The following is a 17,500-nucleotide window of genomic DNA, read 5'->3' as shown; positions in this document are numbered from 1 at the left end:
CCTCTCTCCTCACCCCTCTCTCCTCACCCCTCTCTCCTCACCCTCCAACTCTCCCCTCACCCTCCAACTCTCCTCTCTCTCCTCCAAGAGCCTCTCCTCCATGTTCTTCGCCTGGACGACAGTGTCTCCTCTACTTCTTGTAACCATGATATATAAGTGCTTCAGCCTACAGTTTAGACCTATTGTCTTGTGTATGACCCTCTGTCCTGCGTGACAGTTAATACCACCACCATTATCCTCACTTTAATAAGACTATCAAAATCCTCAGATTAGGCAAAATTGTAATTAATTTTGTCAATAAAGATGTTAATAATAATAATCTACTTCTGAATTCCAAAGCACCAGCCTAACCTCCATAGGCTTAAATAAGCATTTCTGAGCCTAATATACACAATCTTAAGCCTACTTTAACATGTGCAGTATACTAGGCCTATGAAAAGTTAGATTTGGTTGTTGGCTTCTTTCATGGCACTTTACAATGTGAAGCACAATGTGTGACACTCATCGTAACACTCCATATTGTGTACACTTCGCCCCATCTTCTTGAGGTTGTCTTGAGATGATTTCGGGGCTTTAGTGTCCCCGCGGCCCGGTCCTCGACCAGGCCTCCACCCCCAGGAAGCAGCCCGTGACAGCTAACACCCAAGTACCTATTTACTGCTAGGTAACAGGAACATCAGGGTGAAAGAAACTCTGCCCATTGTTTCTCGACGGCACCCGGGATCGAACCCGGGACCATAGGATCACGTGTCCCGTGTTCTGTCCGCTCAGCCACCGGCGACCACACACCCATGGTCGCCATTGTACTATCATTTTGCTACGTTGATCAATGTACCACTATGCCAGTAGAAATTTAGTAATGTGACAAATTTCTCAAATTTCGTTGAGAAACACTATGACCTGGTCAACCAAGATCACACATGACTGAGGAAGGTGGGCAGACTGCACATTTTTGGACTGTGAGAAAGCCTTCGATATAGTACCTCTAATGATGAGGGTTCCCCCATAACCGGTTTGAAGATAAGAGCTGCCAGAGCTCATTCCAGGCATATTGCACGTATCTGTGGTGGGTGATGCACATGTTACAACGGGGCCCAGAGCCTGCAAGTCTGCAGTAACATCCTCTCCTATGTCATGCTGCATTCTAACTTCCTCTCGCAGATATTGGAAGAAGTATCCAGAAGTAAATGCTGGAACGACTACCCTTCGCTAATGATTTTCTGGTTTAATCTGGTTAAATATATTTATTGAAGTGATGTCATTTTATTAACATTTTAAACTGTACTAATACATTATAAGTAATTTAACCTGGGATCCTACTGAATCCACCAGAGGTCTTGAAACGTCGAGCTGATACCAAATAAACTTTCTACACATTACCCACATTCACTCTGGTGTTGATACTTGGGCTGGACGGTAGAGTAACGGTCTCGCTTCATGCAGGTCGGCGTTCAATCCCCGACCGTCCAGTGCTTGGGCACCATTCCTTCCCCCCGTCCCATCCCAAATCCTTATGTGCGATATAGTCCCACCCCTTTCCAGTGCGATATAGTCTTAATGGGTTAAGAAATGGTTTCGCTCGCGAAAGAAATGGTTTCACAAATGGCTTCGCGCTTTATCTTGAGATGAGGTTATCTTGAGATGATTTCGGGGCTTTTTTAGTGTCCCCGCGGCCCGGTCCTCGACCAGGCCTCCACCCCCAGGAAGCAGCCCGTGACAGCTAATACCCAGGTACCTATTTTACTGCTACTTAACAGGGGCATAGGGTGAAAGAAAATCTGCCCATTGTTTCTCGCCGGCGCCTGGGATCGAACCCAGGACCACAGGATCACAAGTCCAGCGTGCTGTCCACTCGGCCGACCGGCTTTCTCCTGATATTTCCCTTCCTTCTAGTGTTGGTATAGGAGTTCTTCCCAAACCTTCCTTTCAAATACACACTTGCAAAATCGCAGCTCCAAAATTCAAGACCCCTAGTGACTTCAGTTGGATCCCAGGTTAAATTACTTCTAGCGGATCGTGGTTAAGGCGGGTGGTTGTGGTGACCCAGAACGCTCGTTCGATTCATCGGATTGCTCCAATGATTTTAGCATAATAATATATTACGCTATTGTGATATTCCTCCCCAGCAACAGACTAAAGGTTTCTGACATTAGATTCCTTTCACGTGTGCAATTGCAAAGTCCAAACAATATGAAGTGCAGTGCAGTTAAGTCTGCTGCAGGAACATGGTTCACAAAGCGTGCCTGTACACCTATAATTTTGCCAGACATGTTGCACGCTATATTAAAGTCTTAACCCACAACCTTGCTCTTCTCCTCACCAAACTCTTCCAGTTGCTCGCAGATCAAGTCGTATAACGTTCCCATGTTATAGTCTCTTCAAAAAGAGAAATTCTTCATATCGTAGGCCTTCTGTAGGCCTTGTGTAGGCCCTGTTTAGGCCCTGTGTAGGCCCTGTGTAGGCCCTGTGTAGGCCTTGTGTAGGACCTGTGTAGGCCTTGTGTAGGCCTTGTGTAGGCCCTGTGTAGGCCTTGTGTAGGCCCTGTGTAGGCCCTGTGTAGGCCTTGTGTAGGACCTGTGTAGGCCTTGTGTAGGCCTTGTGTAGGCCCTGTGTAGGCCCTGTGTAGGCCTTGTGTAGGCCTTGTGTAGGCCCTGTGTAGGACCTGTGTAGGCCCTGTGTAGGACCTGTGTAGGCCTTGTGTAGGCTCGTCTACACTGACACTGAAGCATTGTGCATCATGCATGACGTCAGAACGGGTTCCCCTCACGTGGTTACCGATAATGTTATAATCACTACATTGTATTTCAGTGACATATTAACTGTTCTTGTGAGCGTGTCAACTGTTATCTTGAGATGTATCTTGAAATGATTTCGGAGCTTTAGTGTCCCCGCGGCCCGGTCCTCGACCAGGCCTCAAAACACTATCATGCTCTCATCTGACTGTCAATGGTGCCATGAAATTACTACGATGACAGTAGAAACATAAATAAATAAATATATTAAATAAATATATTATTTTTTGACTTAAGTGGACGTTCGCCAGCGTCTTAAAGATGCGTTTAAGACCACCTTTGTACATGTTGACCAAGAGTAAAGACGCCTCTGTAACGATGTAACTGGTACATTAAAAAACGGTGAGCTACAAGAATTGTGAAAGAGTGACGAGCGACTATTTTTTTTTACAGTTGATGAATAGAGGTGGTAGTTACCCTCAACACAGGTGGCAGTGTGTAAACAACTGCAGCAGGCAAGTGTAACACAAAGGCCAGATTAAGTCATTATACTTAATCTTGAAGGAAACACTCACACCTTCGAAAAAAGCGCTTCACAAACACTCACTCACTCACTAGTCACTCATAGTGTCTCACATCACAAATAGGTGAGTACATCAGTTTCCTCAACCTGGGGCCAGATTCACGAAGAAGTTACGCAAGCACTTACGAATCTGTACATCTTTTTCTCGATCTTTGGCGGCTTTGTTTACAATTATTGAACAGTTAATGAGCTCCGAAGCACCAGGAGGCTGTTTATAACAATAACAACAGTTGATTGGATAGTTTTCATGCTTGTAAACTATTTAATAAACGTAACCAAAGCCGTCAAAGATTGAGGAAAGATGTACACGTTCGTAAGTACTTGCGTAACTGCTTTGTGAATTAGGCTCCTGTCCTCTCAACTAATCCATCGTATTTTGACGTAAATATCACCCAACGTTAAAATATAATGTACCCAAAAAATCACAGCGGCTCCCAAAATTGACAAAGTCCTTTTTTGTAATCGTGGGTCCTCGGCTAGGTTACGTTCGGCCAATTTAATACATCCTTTTTGTGACGTTGTGACAAGTGCAGAGGAGGGACTGGTGGGCGAGGTGGTGTGAGGTAAGATCACTTCTCTGTGCAAACCTCACTACAGAGACAAAATGTTGCTAGCAACAAGCACGCAGCGCTTGTGCTTGCTAGACTACCAACTCGTCCTTCTAATAGCACGTCGCATTTTGACGTATACTCTGCCTAAGGCAAAAAATTATCGTACTAGAAAATGGTAGCGGCTCGCGAAATTGACATACCTGTCCCGTTTTCTGTTTTGGGTCCTCTGGTAGGTTATGATAAGGGCACTTTAATACGACAGTTTATTGACGTTGGGAAGCCTCAGGAGGACTGACTGGCTCTGCTCCTGCCAAATGTTGCTGCCAGTGGATAGCGGACTATTCCAGCGTCAAAAGATAATCACAGGGAAAGAAGAGATCTCAAAGCATTGCAATGTCACCAGCAGAGCCCCACATCCCACAGAGCCGCTGAAAGGCGGGGTCCAAGAGCTAATTGCTCGATTCTACAGGTACAAATAGTAAATACATGGAACATCTCGTTAACAATATATGTAAGTGATCTTCTAGAGAGGAGCGACTCCTTCCTCTTAAATGTTTGGTATTTACACAAGCATCGTGTGAACTATTGATACGTTGGAAGATAGCAAGATACTAAAACAATACCTGGTCAGGCAGAAAGAATGCTCTAACAAGTGGCTGCTAGAGTTTAACTCCAGCCAATGCAAACTAGTCACGCTCATTGCTGGGAAGAGCTGAGCTTCCTAGGTTAGTCAACGTAAGAACTGCCCTTAGAAATCCGAAAAAGTAATAGTTCAGGAACTTGTGTTCCACATGTCGGAGCAATTCTGAAAAATGCGCCGACAGCTTTAATTCCTTATATCTTGTCAAAGGCATAACGAAGCAAGTAGTAGTTCAGAGGTTTACCACTAGACTAATGACAACGTTATAGGGTATGTGTTGCAAAGTAGACAGAAGAATCAGGTGAAACATGATTACCACATACACAATTATTTGACACAGAATTGTATACGAATAATCGAAGGCTCGTAAAAACTTCCCTTCTCTTCTCTCCATCTTTTCCTCTCCTCCACCAGATGTTGAGAGGCTGGACCAAAGAGCTACAGCTTAACCCCTCCAAACACAACTACGCGAGTATAAAAAAATAATTCATTACGACCAACTTTCTCCCAAGACCCCCACCATCCCAACCATTCCCCCCAAGACCCCCACCACCCCAACCATTCCCCCCCTCCAAGACCCACCACCCCAACAATTCCCCCCAAGACCCCCACCACCCCAACCATTCCCTCCCAAGACCCCCACCACCCCAACCATTCCCTCCCAAGACCCCCACCACCCCAACCATTCCCCCCCAAGACCCCCACCCCCCAACCCGTCTTACAGAGACCACGTACAACAATCCCCACAACAATATCTGCCTGCCGTCGTCGCACTCGGAGCAAAGCAACAATGCAGATGCGGTGCTCAACAAACTGGTACGACTGGTTGCTTGGCTACGGGTCTGACGGGTTTTGTAACTGTTAACTGCGGGCCACTCTCGTAAATCTGACTTGTGACAGTCAAACGGCTGTGGACTATTTACAGGGCTGCCTCAGGTGTCTGCCTTACAAGGACCCCCATTCTTTTCTCATTAACATCGCAAGCCAAACTAATACTATTCTTGTAAAGTAAATGTATGCTAAGTATCAACTTGAACCTTATAAGTCAAAAACTTTAATTAGTTTTTTACACCATCTTAATATGCAACCTAACATTATTATTATTTGGGGGGGGGGGAGAGGGAGGGGGGGGGGGGGGGGGAAAGAAAGAAAGAGAGAGAGAGAGAGAGAGAGAGAGAGAGAGAGAGAGAGAGAGAGAGAGAGAGAGAGAGAGAGAGAGAGAGAGAGAGAGAGAGAGAGAGAGAGAGAGAGAGGAGGGAGGGGGGGGCGTGGGGGGGGGGGTGGTGATGAAGAGAATGCCTTCATCAATCACATAGTGCATCTCCAGCACACACACACACCTCCCCCATGGCAGTGTGCGAGCAAGTGGTGTGGCCAGCCATATGGCTTGGCTCTAGCTGCCAGCTGGCACCACATAACAAAACAATGGCTGGAGGAGGCACTTAAGCCACCCTTCCCGTCCCCAAACAGAATCTTCCAAGACGAGCTGGTCGTCGGACGCACCAAGTTCAGAAGTGAGCTCCGACTGGACTCGGCACCCAGAAGACACCTCTCAAGTCCCAGTCCGGAGGTCCATGATTAAAGACCGGTACGAAAAGTAATAATATAAAACACGTGTTGCGGCAATCAAGCCTGGCCTCGGGCCGGGCTTGGGGGAGTAGAACAACTCCCAGTACCCCATCAAGCAGGTATCAAGCAGGTAAGCACAACCAGCAATCAAGAAAACGCTGACCTACTGGCAGAACATTTTACTGACAAGATGCAGGTCCCTGATCCAGGGGCCAGATTCATGAAAGCAGTTACGCAAGCACTTACGAACGAGTACATCTTTATTCAATCTTTGACGGCTTTGGTTACATATATTAAGCAGTTTACAAGCATGAAAACTTCCCAATCAACTGTTGTTGTTTTAAACAGCCTCCTGGTGCTTCGGAGCTCATTAACTGTTTAATAATTGTAAGCTAAGCTGCCAAAGATTGAGAAAAGATGTACAGGTTCGTAAGTGCTTGTGTAACTGCGTCGTGAATCTGGAACTAGAACGACAACCTCCCAAGTACCGGGGCAAAGCTGTCAGCTGAGCTCCAACACCGCAACCAATCACTCGACATGGGCAAGGCGATGGGACAGAACAAAATTGAGTCGAGGACAGTTACCCAGTTAAGAGCACCAGCCGTCACCACCCAAGGTCTCTCACCCTTACCAACTCTGCCTACCCCCAAACATTATGGACGACACTATGGAGACAGCAACACCCACAATGCACAACGACAATACCCGCCAAGGGGTCATCACCAGTGGTTAGTGATGTCAGTAACTCATAAAATTCTCGAAACAATAATCTCATAACTGATTACAATCATGATTACAATCGCTCTGCTGCTGATCTGACGCATCTCACCCATGTGTGATAGGAGTCACTGAATATCCTTGTTGTTGCCGTCTTACTGGACATTGCGTCTCAGTCTCTGTTCAACAGGGATTTAGATTCTAAGAATTGTCTCTAAAGGTCGTCCTACAAGAAGCAGAGCTAAAAGCCATTGACTTGGTGACTTCGTACTACAAACTCGCGTACTTGGTCCCTGCTAGACAAAGACTTTGCAACGATCTCAATAATTTAGGTGCTTTATCGCGTCTATGTTTTCTGTACTCCCTCTATTTCAGCAATCTCTTCTACTCTGAAGGGGGAAGTGAGTACTGAGCAGTACTCAAGACGGGACAGCACAAGTGACTTAAAGAGTACAACCATTGTGATGGGATCCCTGGATTTGAGAGTTCTGGTAATCCATCCTATCATTTTTCTGGCTGACGCAATATTTGCTTGGTTATGCTCCCTAAACGTTAGGTCGTCAGACATCATTATTCCCAAATCCTTGACATGCTGTTTTCCTACTATGGGCAGATTTGATTGTGTTTTGTAATTTGCATCACGTTTAAGTTCCTCATTTTTACCGTACCTGAGTACCTGGAACTTCAGGTACCCCGAGTGTGCTATCACTCCATGGTCACATTTATCGAATGTCTTTGCGAAATTTGTGTATAAACAGGGCGCCTGACAGCTGGGTGGACAGCGCTTCGGATTCGTAGTCCTGAGGTTCCGGGTTCGATCCCCGGTGGAGGCGGAGACAAATGGGTAAAATGTTTCTTTTACCCTGATGCCCCTGTTACCTAGCAGTAAATAGGTACCTGGGAGTTAAGACAGCTGCTACGGGCTGCTTTCTGGGGGTGGAGGCCTGGTCGAGGACCGGACCGTGGGGACACTAAGCCCCGAAATCCTCTCAAGATAACTACATCTGCATTCTGTTTTTCTTCTAATGCCTCGGTGATTTTGTCGTAGTGGTCAAGTAGCTGTGAGAGGCATGATCTTCCTGCTCTACATCCATGTTGGCCTGGGTTGTGAAGGTCATTGGTCTCCATGAAACTGACGACCTGACTCCTAATCACTCTCTCAAATACTTTTATTATGTGGGACGTTAGTGCAACTGGTCTATAATTCTTTGCCAATACTTTACTCCCTCCCTTGTGTAGAGGGGCTATGTCTGCTGGTTTAAGCACATCTGGCATCTCCCCCGTGTCCAAGCTCTTCCTCCACACTATACTGAGTGCCTGTGCTACTGGCACTTTGCATTTCTTTATATATACTGAATTCCATGAGTCTGGACCCTGAGCTGAGTGCATGGGCATGATGTCAATTTCCCTTTCAAAATCTGCCACGCTCGTGTTGATAGTTATATTTACAGGGGTTTGAATATCACGCACTTTCATACTTTTTTGGAGTGCTAAATATGTCCTCATACTGCTTTTTTAGGATTTCACTAATTTCCTTGTCATACTCAGTGTGTGAACCTTCACTTGTACGAATAGGTCCAATACCGACAGTGGTTTTTGCTTTTGATTTCGAATGTGAAAAATATTTTGGGTTTTTCTTTATTTCTTGAATTGCTTTCCGTTCTAGTTGCCTTTCTTCAATCTGATATGAATGCTTCAGTCTTTGTTCGATCTCTTCTATTTCCCTGTTTAAATTATTCCTTCTTTGCTTGTTAAATCATGTCTGCTTAAGCATTTCCGTTTTTTCTTCTACTTTTGTAGTGTCGTCTGCGTTCTCCTTTTACGTTAGACCTCTTTCAGGCTTTTCTCAACGGACCATGTTTCAGACAGACTTCATATGCTTCAGAAGTCAGTTTTTCCATTCCTTGTGTAGAATTTTTATTTCTTAGAACAGTTTCCCATTGAATGTTTGTAAGTTCCCTCTTTATTTTCTCCCAGTCTATTTTTTATTATTAAAATTGAATTTACTGAATAACCCTTATCGCTAGTTTGCACTTCAATGATCTTGTGGTCCGAGTCCGTAGTGTCTGAGACAGTAAGGTCTCTGATTACCTTCTCATTCTTCGTGAATAAAAGATCCAGCGTGTTTTCGTTCCTAGTTGGTTCTGTAATCTGCTAATTAAGCGAGAATTTGTCACAGAATCTCAGTAGTTCTCTAACCTGTGATTTGTTATTTCCAGGTTGATTTCCTGCTATAATGTTATTGTTTACTATTCTACATTTTAAACTGGGTAGATTGACGTCTCCAAGGAAGATAATATCTGGTACTGGGTTTGCTAGGTCATCAAGGATATTCTCTATTTTGTGGATCTGCTCAGTGAATTCTTCAACTGTTGCATCTGACGGTTTGTATATTAGAATAATTAGATATATTTTCTACCTTAATTCCAAGTACATCTACCATCTTATTGGTCGAGTTAAGGAGCTCTGTGCATGACAGTTCCTCTTTAATATACAGACCTACTCCTCCACTTGACTAATTACTCTGTCACATCTTGATAGATCATAATTTGGGATCCAGATTTCACTATCCATGTAGTCTTTCGTGTGGGGTTCTGTAAATGCACTAAATATTGAGTTCGATTCTATTAGAAGGCCATTTATGAACTTAACTTTATTTCTTGATTTTTAATTTAGGCCTTGTATGTTTGCAAACATGAATGATTTCTTCTGGTGGGCTCACCAGAAGTGACACTTCTGGTGGGCTCTGGTAGTTCTGTTGTACAGGAGAACCTCTCCATCCTGGTCCAGGGTGTGTTGTTTTGGTAGTGGTTCGTCCAGTGTTGGTAGTAGTAGTGCGGGTGTTGTGTGGTGTAGCACCTGTGTGAGTGTTGATGACTTGAATTCCAGTGTTGTGGGTATCTCCCTCCCTCTCTGTAGTCCTGCAGTGGTTACTATCTGCCTGTTCCTCTCTCTTATATCTTCTACTCTGTTTCAGCCTGCCTCTAACAAATTATACCTGGATTGTACCTGTATTAGGTGCCTGGATTGTATCAATCCAGGTATGATACCTGAATCATTGTATCAATCCAGGGTTGATACCTGAATCATTGTATCAACCCTGGGTTGATACCTGAATCATTGTATCAATCCAGGGTTCTATCATTCCAGATATTAGTACCTGGATTGTTCCTGGTTGAGGTTCTGGGGGTTCTTCTACTCCCCAACTCCGGTCCGGGGCCAGGCTTGACTTGTGAGAGATTGGTCCACCAGGCTGTTGCTTGGATCGGCCCGCAGGCCCACATATCCACTACAGCCCGGTTGGTCCGGCACTTCAAGACACAACTGGATAGCTTTCTTCAAGAAGCCGTCCACTTTTGTTCCGGCAATATACTCTTAGGAAAGTATAGTACAGGAAAAAACTCAAAAGAGGACAATGTTCAACAGGTTAACTGGCGGGTAAGTTCAAGCAGCGATCAACCCTACACGGTACATCTTCGCACACTACTTGTATAGGGTGTGGAGGTATGGTTTTGGGGGTGTGTAGGGGGAGGGGGATGTGTGTGTGTGGTGTGTGGGGGGGATGTGTGTGTGTAGTGTGTGGGGGAGGATGTGTGTGTGTGTGTGGTGTGTGGGGGAGGATGTGTGTGTGTGTGCGGTGTGTGGGGGGATGTGTGTGTGTGCGCGGTGTGTGGGGGAGGATGTGTGTGTGTGTGTGTGGTGTGTGGGGGAGGATGTGTGTGTGTGGTGTGTGGGGGAGGATGTGTGTGTGTGGTGTGTGGGGGGGATGTGTGTGTGTGTGTGGTGTGTGGGGGAGGATGTGTGTGTGTGGTGTGTGGGGGAGGATGTGTGTGTGTGGTGTGTGGGGGGGATGTGTGTGTGTGTGTGGTGTGTGGGGGAGATGTGTGTGTGGTGTGTGGGGGAGGATGTGTGTGTGTGGTGTGTGGGGGAGGATGTGTGTGTGTGGTGTGTGGGGGAGGATGTGTGTGTGTGGTGTGTGGGGGGGATGTGTGTGTGTGTGTGGTGTGTGGGGGGGATGTGTGTGTGGTGTGTGGGGGAGGATGTGTGTGTGTGGTGTGTGGGGGAGGATGTGTGTGTGGTGTGTGGGGGATGTGTGTGTGTGTGGTGTGTGGGGGGGATGTGTGTGTGTGTGGTGTGTGGGGGGGGATGTGTGTGTGGTGTGTGGGGGGGATGTGTGTGTGGTGTGTGGGGGGGATGTGTGTGTGTGGTGTGTGGGGGAGGATGTGTGTGTGTGGTGTGTGGGGGAGGATGTGTGTGTGGTGTGTGGGGGGGATGTGTGTGTGGTGTGTGGGGGAGGATGTGTGTGTGTGGTGTGTGGGGGAGGATGTGTGTGTGTGGTGTGTGGGGGAGGATGTGTGTGTGTGGTGTGTGGGGGAGGATGTGTGTGTGGTGTGTGGGGGAGGATGTGTGTGTGTGGTGGAGGATGTGTGTGTGGTGTGTGGGGGAGGATGTGTGTGTGTGTGTGGTGTGTGGGGGGGATGTGTGTGTGTGTGTGGTGTGTGGGGGGGATGTGTGTGTGTGGTGTGTGGGGGGATGTGTGTGTGTGTGGTGTGTGGGGGGGATGTGTGTGTGGTGTGTGGGGGAGGATGTGTGTGTGTGTGGTGTGTGGGGGAGGATGTGTGTGTGGTGTGTGGGGGAGGATGTGTGTGTGTGTGTGGTGTGTGGGGGGGATGTGTGTGTGTGTGTGGTGTGTGGGGGGGATGTGTGTGTGGTGTGTGGGGGAGGATGTGTGTGTGTGGTGTGTGGGGGAGGATGTGTGTGTGTGGTGTGTGGGGGATGTGTGTGTGTGTGGTGTGTGGGGGATGTGTGTGTGTGTGGTGTGTGGGGGGGATGTGTGTGTGGTGTGTGGGGGAGGATGTGTGTGTGTGGTGTGTGGGGGAGGATGTGTGTGTGTGGTGTGTGGGGGATGTGTGTGTGTGTGGTGTGTGGGGGATGTGTGTGTGTGTGGTGTGTGGGGGGGATGTGTGTGTGGTGTGTGGGGGAGGATGTGTGTGTGTGGTGTGTGGGGGAGGATGTGTGTGTGTGGTGTGTGGGGGAGGATGTGTGTGTGTGTGGTGTGTGGGGGATGTGTGTGTGTGTGGTGTGTGGGGGATGTGTGTGTGTGTGGTGTGTGGGGGGGATGTGTGTGTGTGTGGTGTGTGGGGGGGATGTGTGTGTGGTGTGTGGGGGGGATGTGTGTGTGGTGTGTGGGGGGGATGTGTGTGTGTGGTGTGTGGGGGAGGATGTGTGTGTGTGTGGTGTGTGGGGGGGATGTGTGTGTGTGTGGTGTGTGGGGGGGATGTGTGTGTGTGTGGTGTGTGGGGGGGATGTGTGTGTGTGTGGTGTGTGGGGGGGATGTGTGTGTGTGTGGTGTGTGGGGGGGATGTGTGTGTGGTGTGTGGGGGAGGATGTGTGTGTGTGTGGTGTGTGGGGGGGGATGTGTGTGTGTGGTGTGTGGGGGAGGATGTGTGTGTGTGTGGTGTGTGGGGGGGATGTGTGTGTGTGTGGTGTGTGGGGGGGATGTGTGTGTGTGTGTGTGGTGTGTGGGGGGGATGTGTGTGTGTGTGGTGTGTGGGGGAGGATGTGTGTGTGTGTGGTGTGTGGGGGGGATGTGTGTGTGGTGTGTGGGGGGGATGTGTGTGTGTGGTGTGTGGGGGAGGATGTGTGTGTGTGTGGTGTGTGGGGGAGGATGTGTGTGGTGTGTGTGGTGTGTGGGGGAGGATGTGTGTGTGTGGTGTGTGGGGGGGATGTGTGTGTGTGGTGTGTGGGGGAGGATGTGTGTGTGTGGGGGAGGATGTGTGTGTGTGTGTGGTGTGTGGGGGAGGATGTGTGTGTGTGTGGTGTGTGGGGGGGATGTGTGTGTGTGGTGTGTGTGGTGTGTGGGGGAGGATGTGTGTGTGTGTGTGGGGGAGGATGTGTGTGTGTGTGGTGTGTGGGGGAGGATGTGTGTGTGTGTGGTGTGTGGGGGGGGATGTGTGTGTGTGGTGTGTGGGGGAGGATGTGTGTGTGTGTGTGTGTGTGTGTGTGGGGGGGGAGGATGTGTGTGTGTGTGGTGTGTGGGGGAGGATGTGTGTGTGTGTGGTGTGTGGGGGAGGATGTGTGTGTGTGTGGTGTGTGGGGGAGGATGTGTGTGTGTGTGGTGTGTGGGGGAGGATGTGTGTGTGTGTGGTGTGTGGGGGAGGATGTGTGTGTGTGTGTGTGTGGTGTGTGGGGGAGGATGTGTGTGTGTGGTGTGTGGGGGAGGATGTGTGTGTGTGGTGTGTGGGGGGGATGTGTGTAAGGGGCACTACGACGGGGCCTCGTAGCCTGGTGGATAGCGCGCAGGACTCGTAATTCTGTGGCGCGGGTTCGATTCCCGCACGAGGCAGAAACAAATGGGCAAAGTTTCTTTCACCCTGAATGCCTCTGTTACCTAGCAGTAAATAGGTACCTGGGAGTTAGTCAGCTGTCACGGGCTGCTTCCTGGGGGTGGAGGCCTGGTCGAGGACCGGGCCGCGGGGACACTAAAAGCCCCGAAATCATCTCAAGATAACCTCAAGATCTCAAGATCACCCCCCCCTCCACACCCTCAGTTGTGAAATTAGCAGCCTGCCTCTAATTACAACCCCAATTAGCAGGATGACGAGGATAGTTGCTATACCCAACACAGGTGAGTCAGGAGGGCCGGTTACCTCCACAACAGCGGCTTCACAACCAGGTTATAGCACTCGGTCATTCCCTGTGGTTTTAAGACATTTTTATATCATTTTATATCAACTATTTTTAGTATTGCATCATTATTTGTATTAGCCTGTTTCATTTAATTCTTATCATTATTATTTACGATAACTATATTAATACAATATTATTTAGTACCTTTATCATTAATATTTATTGACCTTTGTATATATATTTTTATGAAGATAATGTTATTCTATGTTGTTCAGTCTTGCTCCCTACGTGTCCTTGCTCCGTGACCTTGGTCAAGGTCACCCCGTGTCCTTGTACCGTGACCTTGGTCAAGGAGTGTAAGGTCGTCAGCACCACTACCCCACTGGCCACACCGTTGGCGGGCCAACTAAAAATCCTGGTTGGCCACCAGTTGGGGGCTGCAGAACCTCTCAGTGACTTCAGTAGAGTTCCGGGTTGGTCACCTTTTGTCTTATCGCAAGTGGGTTAAGGCAGGTGTCTGGGAACCACCTGAACGCAGGTTCAAGTCACCCAATTGCCTCAAATTGATTCTTATTTTATATACATTATATATATATATATATATATATATATATATATATATATATATATATATATATATATATATATATATATATATATATATATATATAGTGTGTGTGTGTGTGTGCGTGTGTGTGTGTGTGTGCGTGTGTGTGTGTGTGTGTGTGTGTATTTACTGACCTAATTGTACTTGCGGGGGGTTGAGCTTCGACTCATTGGTCCAGCCTCTCAAGCATCAGTTAATTGCTGTACAGGTAGCTGAGCCTATTGGGCTCTGTCATATCTACATTTGAAACTGTGTATGGAGTCAGCCTCCACCACATCACTGCCTAATGCATTCCACCTGTTAACTACTCTGACACTGAAAATGTTCTTTCTAACGTCCCTGTGGCTCATTTGGATACTCAGTTTCCACCTGTGTCCCCTTGTTCGCGTACCACCAGTGTTAAAATGTTTATCTTCATCTACCCTGTCAATTCCTCTGAGAATTTTGTAGGTAGTGATCATGTCTTCCCTTACTCTTCTGTCTTCCGGTGTCGTGAGGTGCATCTCTCGCAGCCTTTCCTCGTAACTCATGCCTCTTAGTTCTGGGACTAGTCTAGTGGCATACCTCTGAACATTTTCAAGCCTCGCCTAGTGCTTGACAAGGTACGGGATCCATGCTGGGGCCGCATACTCCAGGATTGGTCTTACATATGTGGTATACAAGGTTCTGAATGATTCCTTACACAGGTTCCTGAAGGCTGTTCTGATGTTAGCCAGCCTCGCGTATACCGCAATTGTAATTCTTTTTATGTGGGCTTCAGGAGACAGGTTTGGTGTGATATCAACTCCTAGATCTTTCTCTCTGTCCGTTTCATGAAGTACTTCATCTCCTATTCTGTATCTTGTGTCTGTCCTCCTGTTTCCACCGCCTAGTTTCACGACCTTGCATTTACTCGGGTTGAACTTTAGTAGCCATTTGTTGGACCAATCATTCAGTCTGTCTAGGTCATCTTGTAGCCTCCTCCTATCATCCTCTGTTTTAATCCTCCTAATAATTTTTGCATCATCAGTAAACATTGAGAGGAACGATTCTATACCCTCTGCGAGATCATTTACATATATCACAAACAGTATAGGCCCAAGGACTGACCCCTGCGGGACTCCACTGGTGACGTCTCGCCAATCTGAGGCCTCAGCCCTCACAGTGACTCACTGTCTTCTGTTGCTTAGGTATTCCCTTATCCAATGGATTACCTTCCCTTTCACTCCTGTGTGTGTATGTATATGTATGTGTATAAAGTATATATGGAAGCTGATCAGAATTACATTTCACCTTTGTAAATGCACATTAATGACACTATGTAAAAGACACATCGAACACTTTATGTAAGGCATACGTAAATCTGTGTATCTATGTATTTACGTATGTAGGTTAGCTTAGCATTTTAAAAGCACCGAATCACCTTCTGTGGTCGATTGTTCAATAAACCCTTGAACTATATGTTTAACACATATCTAACCCTGTCCATGGAGGACAGAAGAAAATGTATATATGCTGGTTAGCATTGTAAGTGTGTGGCCACGTCTGTGGTAGAAAATAATAATAAAAAAAAAACTCCTGCCTGCATCTCCAGCTTTTTCACTAGCCTCTTGTGTGATACTGTGTCAAAGGCTTTCTGGCAATCCAAAAATATGCAGTCTGGCCACCCCTCTCTTTCTTGCCTGATTTTTGTTGGCTGGTCGTAGAATTCAATTAATCCTGCGAGGAAGGACTTGCCATCCCTGTGTGCGTGAGTGCGTGCGCGTGTGTGTGCGTGCGTGCGTGCGTGCGTGTGTGTGTGTACTCACACAAGGGTACTTACAGAGAGCAGTACTCGAGGGCAGGGGGTGGCGGATTCCAGACAGAGCTGTGGTACAACAGCCAGTCACACCAGGCCTGGAACAAGAACAAAGAGGCATGAGAGAGTGGGCCCAGCCAAAGATGAGAACAATGAGGGTGAAAGACCAATGAGGAAGTTATAACACCGACCATCAGATGAGTGAGAGCGTGAGTGAACAGTGAGGCCAGTAAACTACTACTCTACACTCTTCTCAATGTGTAGACTCACTCTCTAATACATCTTAGTTTACAACATACATTAAGGGGGCATATCATTCTAAATCGTTATAAATTAAAAGTTGTTCAATTTGCTTATAATTTTTTTTATGCAATGGTTATAGAAAGGGCTGCAACTGGTCCAAGTTTCATCATCACACCCTAAACAGAAAAGGAGAAAAAAAATACACAACGTATTATGCAACGAATGTTCAACATTCTCAAATAATCTCAGGGAACACATGTGTCAACTAAAATGTCTACTATGTGCTGTAGAAGCCCAAACTCTTGTAATAATTGTAATATGTATGTGCAATATATTTATATTTAATTTTTTTTTTTTTTCATTTTTTTTCTTTTTTTTTTTTGGCCAATAATTTTTTCTCGTTTGTTATCAAGGGATTTGCATGAAACTAGCACACCTTGCTCAATGGATGCCTATCTGCAAGGGTGCCAATTATGAACGAAATCTGTCGAAGTCAAGCTCAGCTACAGGTGGCCGAACTTGGATCTTTATTTTACTCTGGAAAGTAATTTACACCTTCAAATTACTTCAGAGCTTTCATTTATTAATCAATTTACATGCAAATTACACCTTATATGTAGCGTTTATGCTTCTACAGAATCTAGTAGACATTTTAGTCCAAAGTCTATTTATTGATTTTATAAAAATTTATAAATATCATATATTGCATATTTTTTTAGAAGGGTAACTTTGAAAAATTATATTATTGCACTAAACACGTTTTTGATAAATCTGATCACTAGAATTCTTTATTATGTGCTTAATTTAATATCTGAGTGTTATAGAAATGATTTTAGTTGACACATGTGTTCCCTGAAACTATTTGAAAATTCGTTGCATAATTCGTTGTTTATTTTTTTCTCCTTTTCTGTTTAAGGTGTGATGATGAAACTTGAACCAGCTGCAGCCCTTTCTATAACCATTTCATAAAAAAATTTATAAGCAAATTGAACCACTTTTAATTTTACATTGATATGCCCCCTTAAGCTAACTAGCCAGGTCATCGTTAGTTTAACATTAACACGCCCATCACCACTTCACTCTCGCAGGTGTAAATGTGGATTTATTAGTCTCGTTATCAGTTATGATCCACCTTCCCTTCGTTATCAGTTCTGATCCACCTTCCCTTTGTTATCTGTTCTGATCCACCTTCCCTTCGTTATCTTTCCTTCTCACTGATAAGCACTTGTTTACTCCTTCATTAATTTATATAATCTCTTTGATTGCATAAAAACCCAAGATAACCTTAAGATAACCTCAAGATAACACAACTTTTGAAACACACATTTTTCCCGGAGAGAATTGCAGGCTCCGACAAACTGTAAAATACCTGGTTGATACCTGGTTGATGGGGTCCTGGGAGTCCTTCTACTCTCCCCCAAGCCCGGCCCGAGGCCAGGCTCGACTTGTGA

The 17,500-nt window shown here is 46.2% G+C and overlaps 1 protein-coding gene across 1 annotated transcript in view; it reads right to left on the bottom strand.

Annotated features, from left to right (window-relative positions):
- Positions 1 to 17,500, bottom strand: part of LOC123762288 (telomerase-binding protein EST1A) — a 141,439-nt gene that overhangs the window by 91,993 nt on the left and 31,946 nt on the right. Inside the window, exon 2 of the mRNA XM_045748715.2 lies at positions 15,831 to 15,904. Coding sequence (XP_045604671.1) covers positions 15,831 to 15,904 — 74 coding nt within the window. The remainder of the gene's footprint in view (positions 1 to 15,830; positions 15,905 to 17,500) is intronic.

This window comes from Procambarus clarkii, chromosome 2, assembly GCF_040958095.1.
Source record: "Procambarus clarkii isolate CNS0578487 chromosome 2, FALCON_Pclarkii_2.0, whole genome shotgun sequence".
In the NCBI taxonomy this organism is placed as follows: Eukaryota; Metazoa; Arthropoda; class Malacostraca; order Decapoda; family Cambaridae; genus Procambarus; species Procambarus clarkii.
Note: the sequence above shows the minus strand (reverse complement) of the source record. Positions and strands in the feature narration are given on the sequence as shown.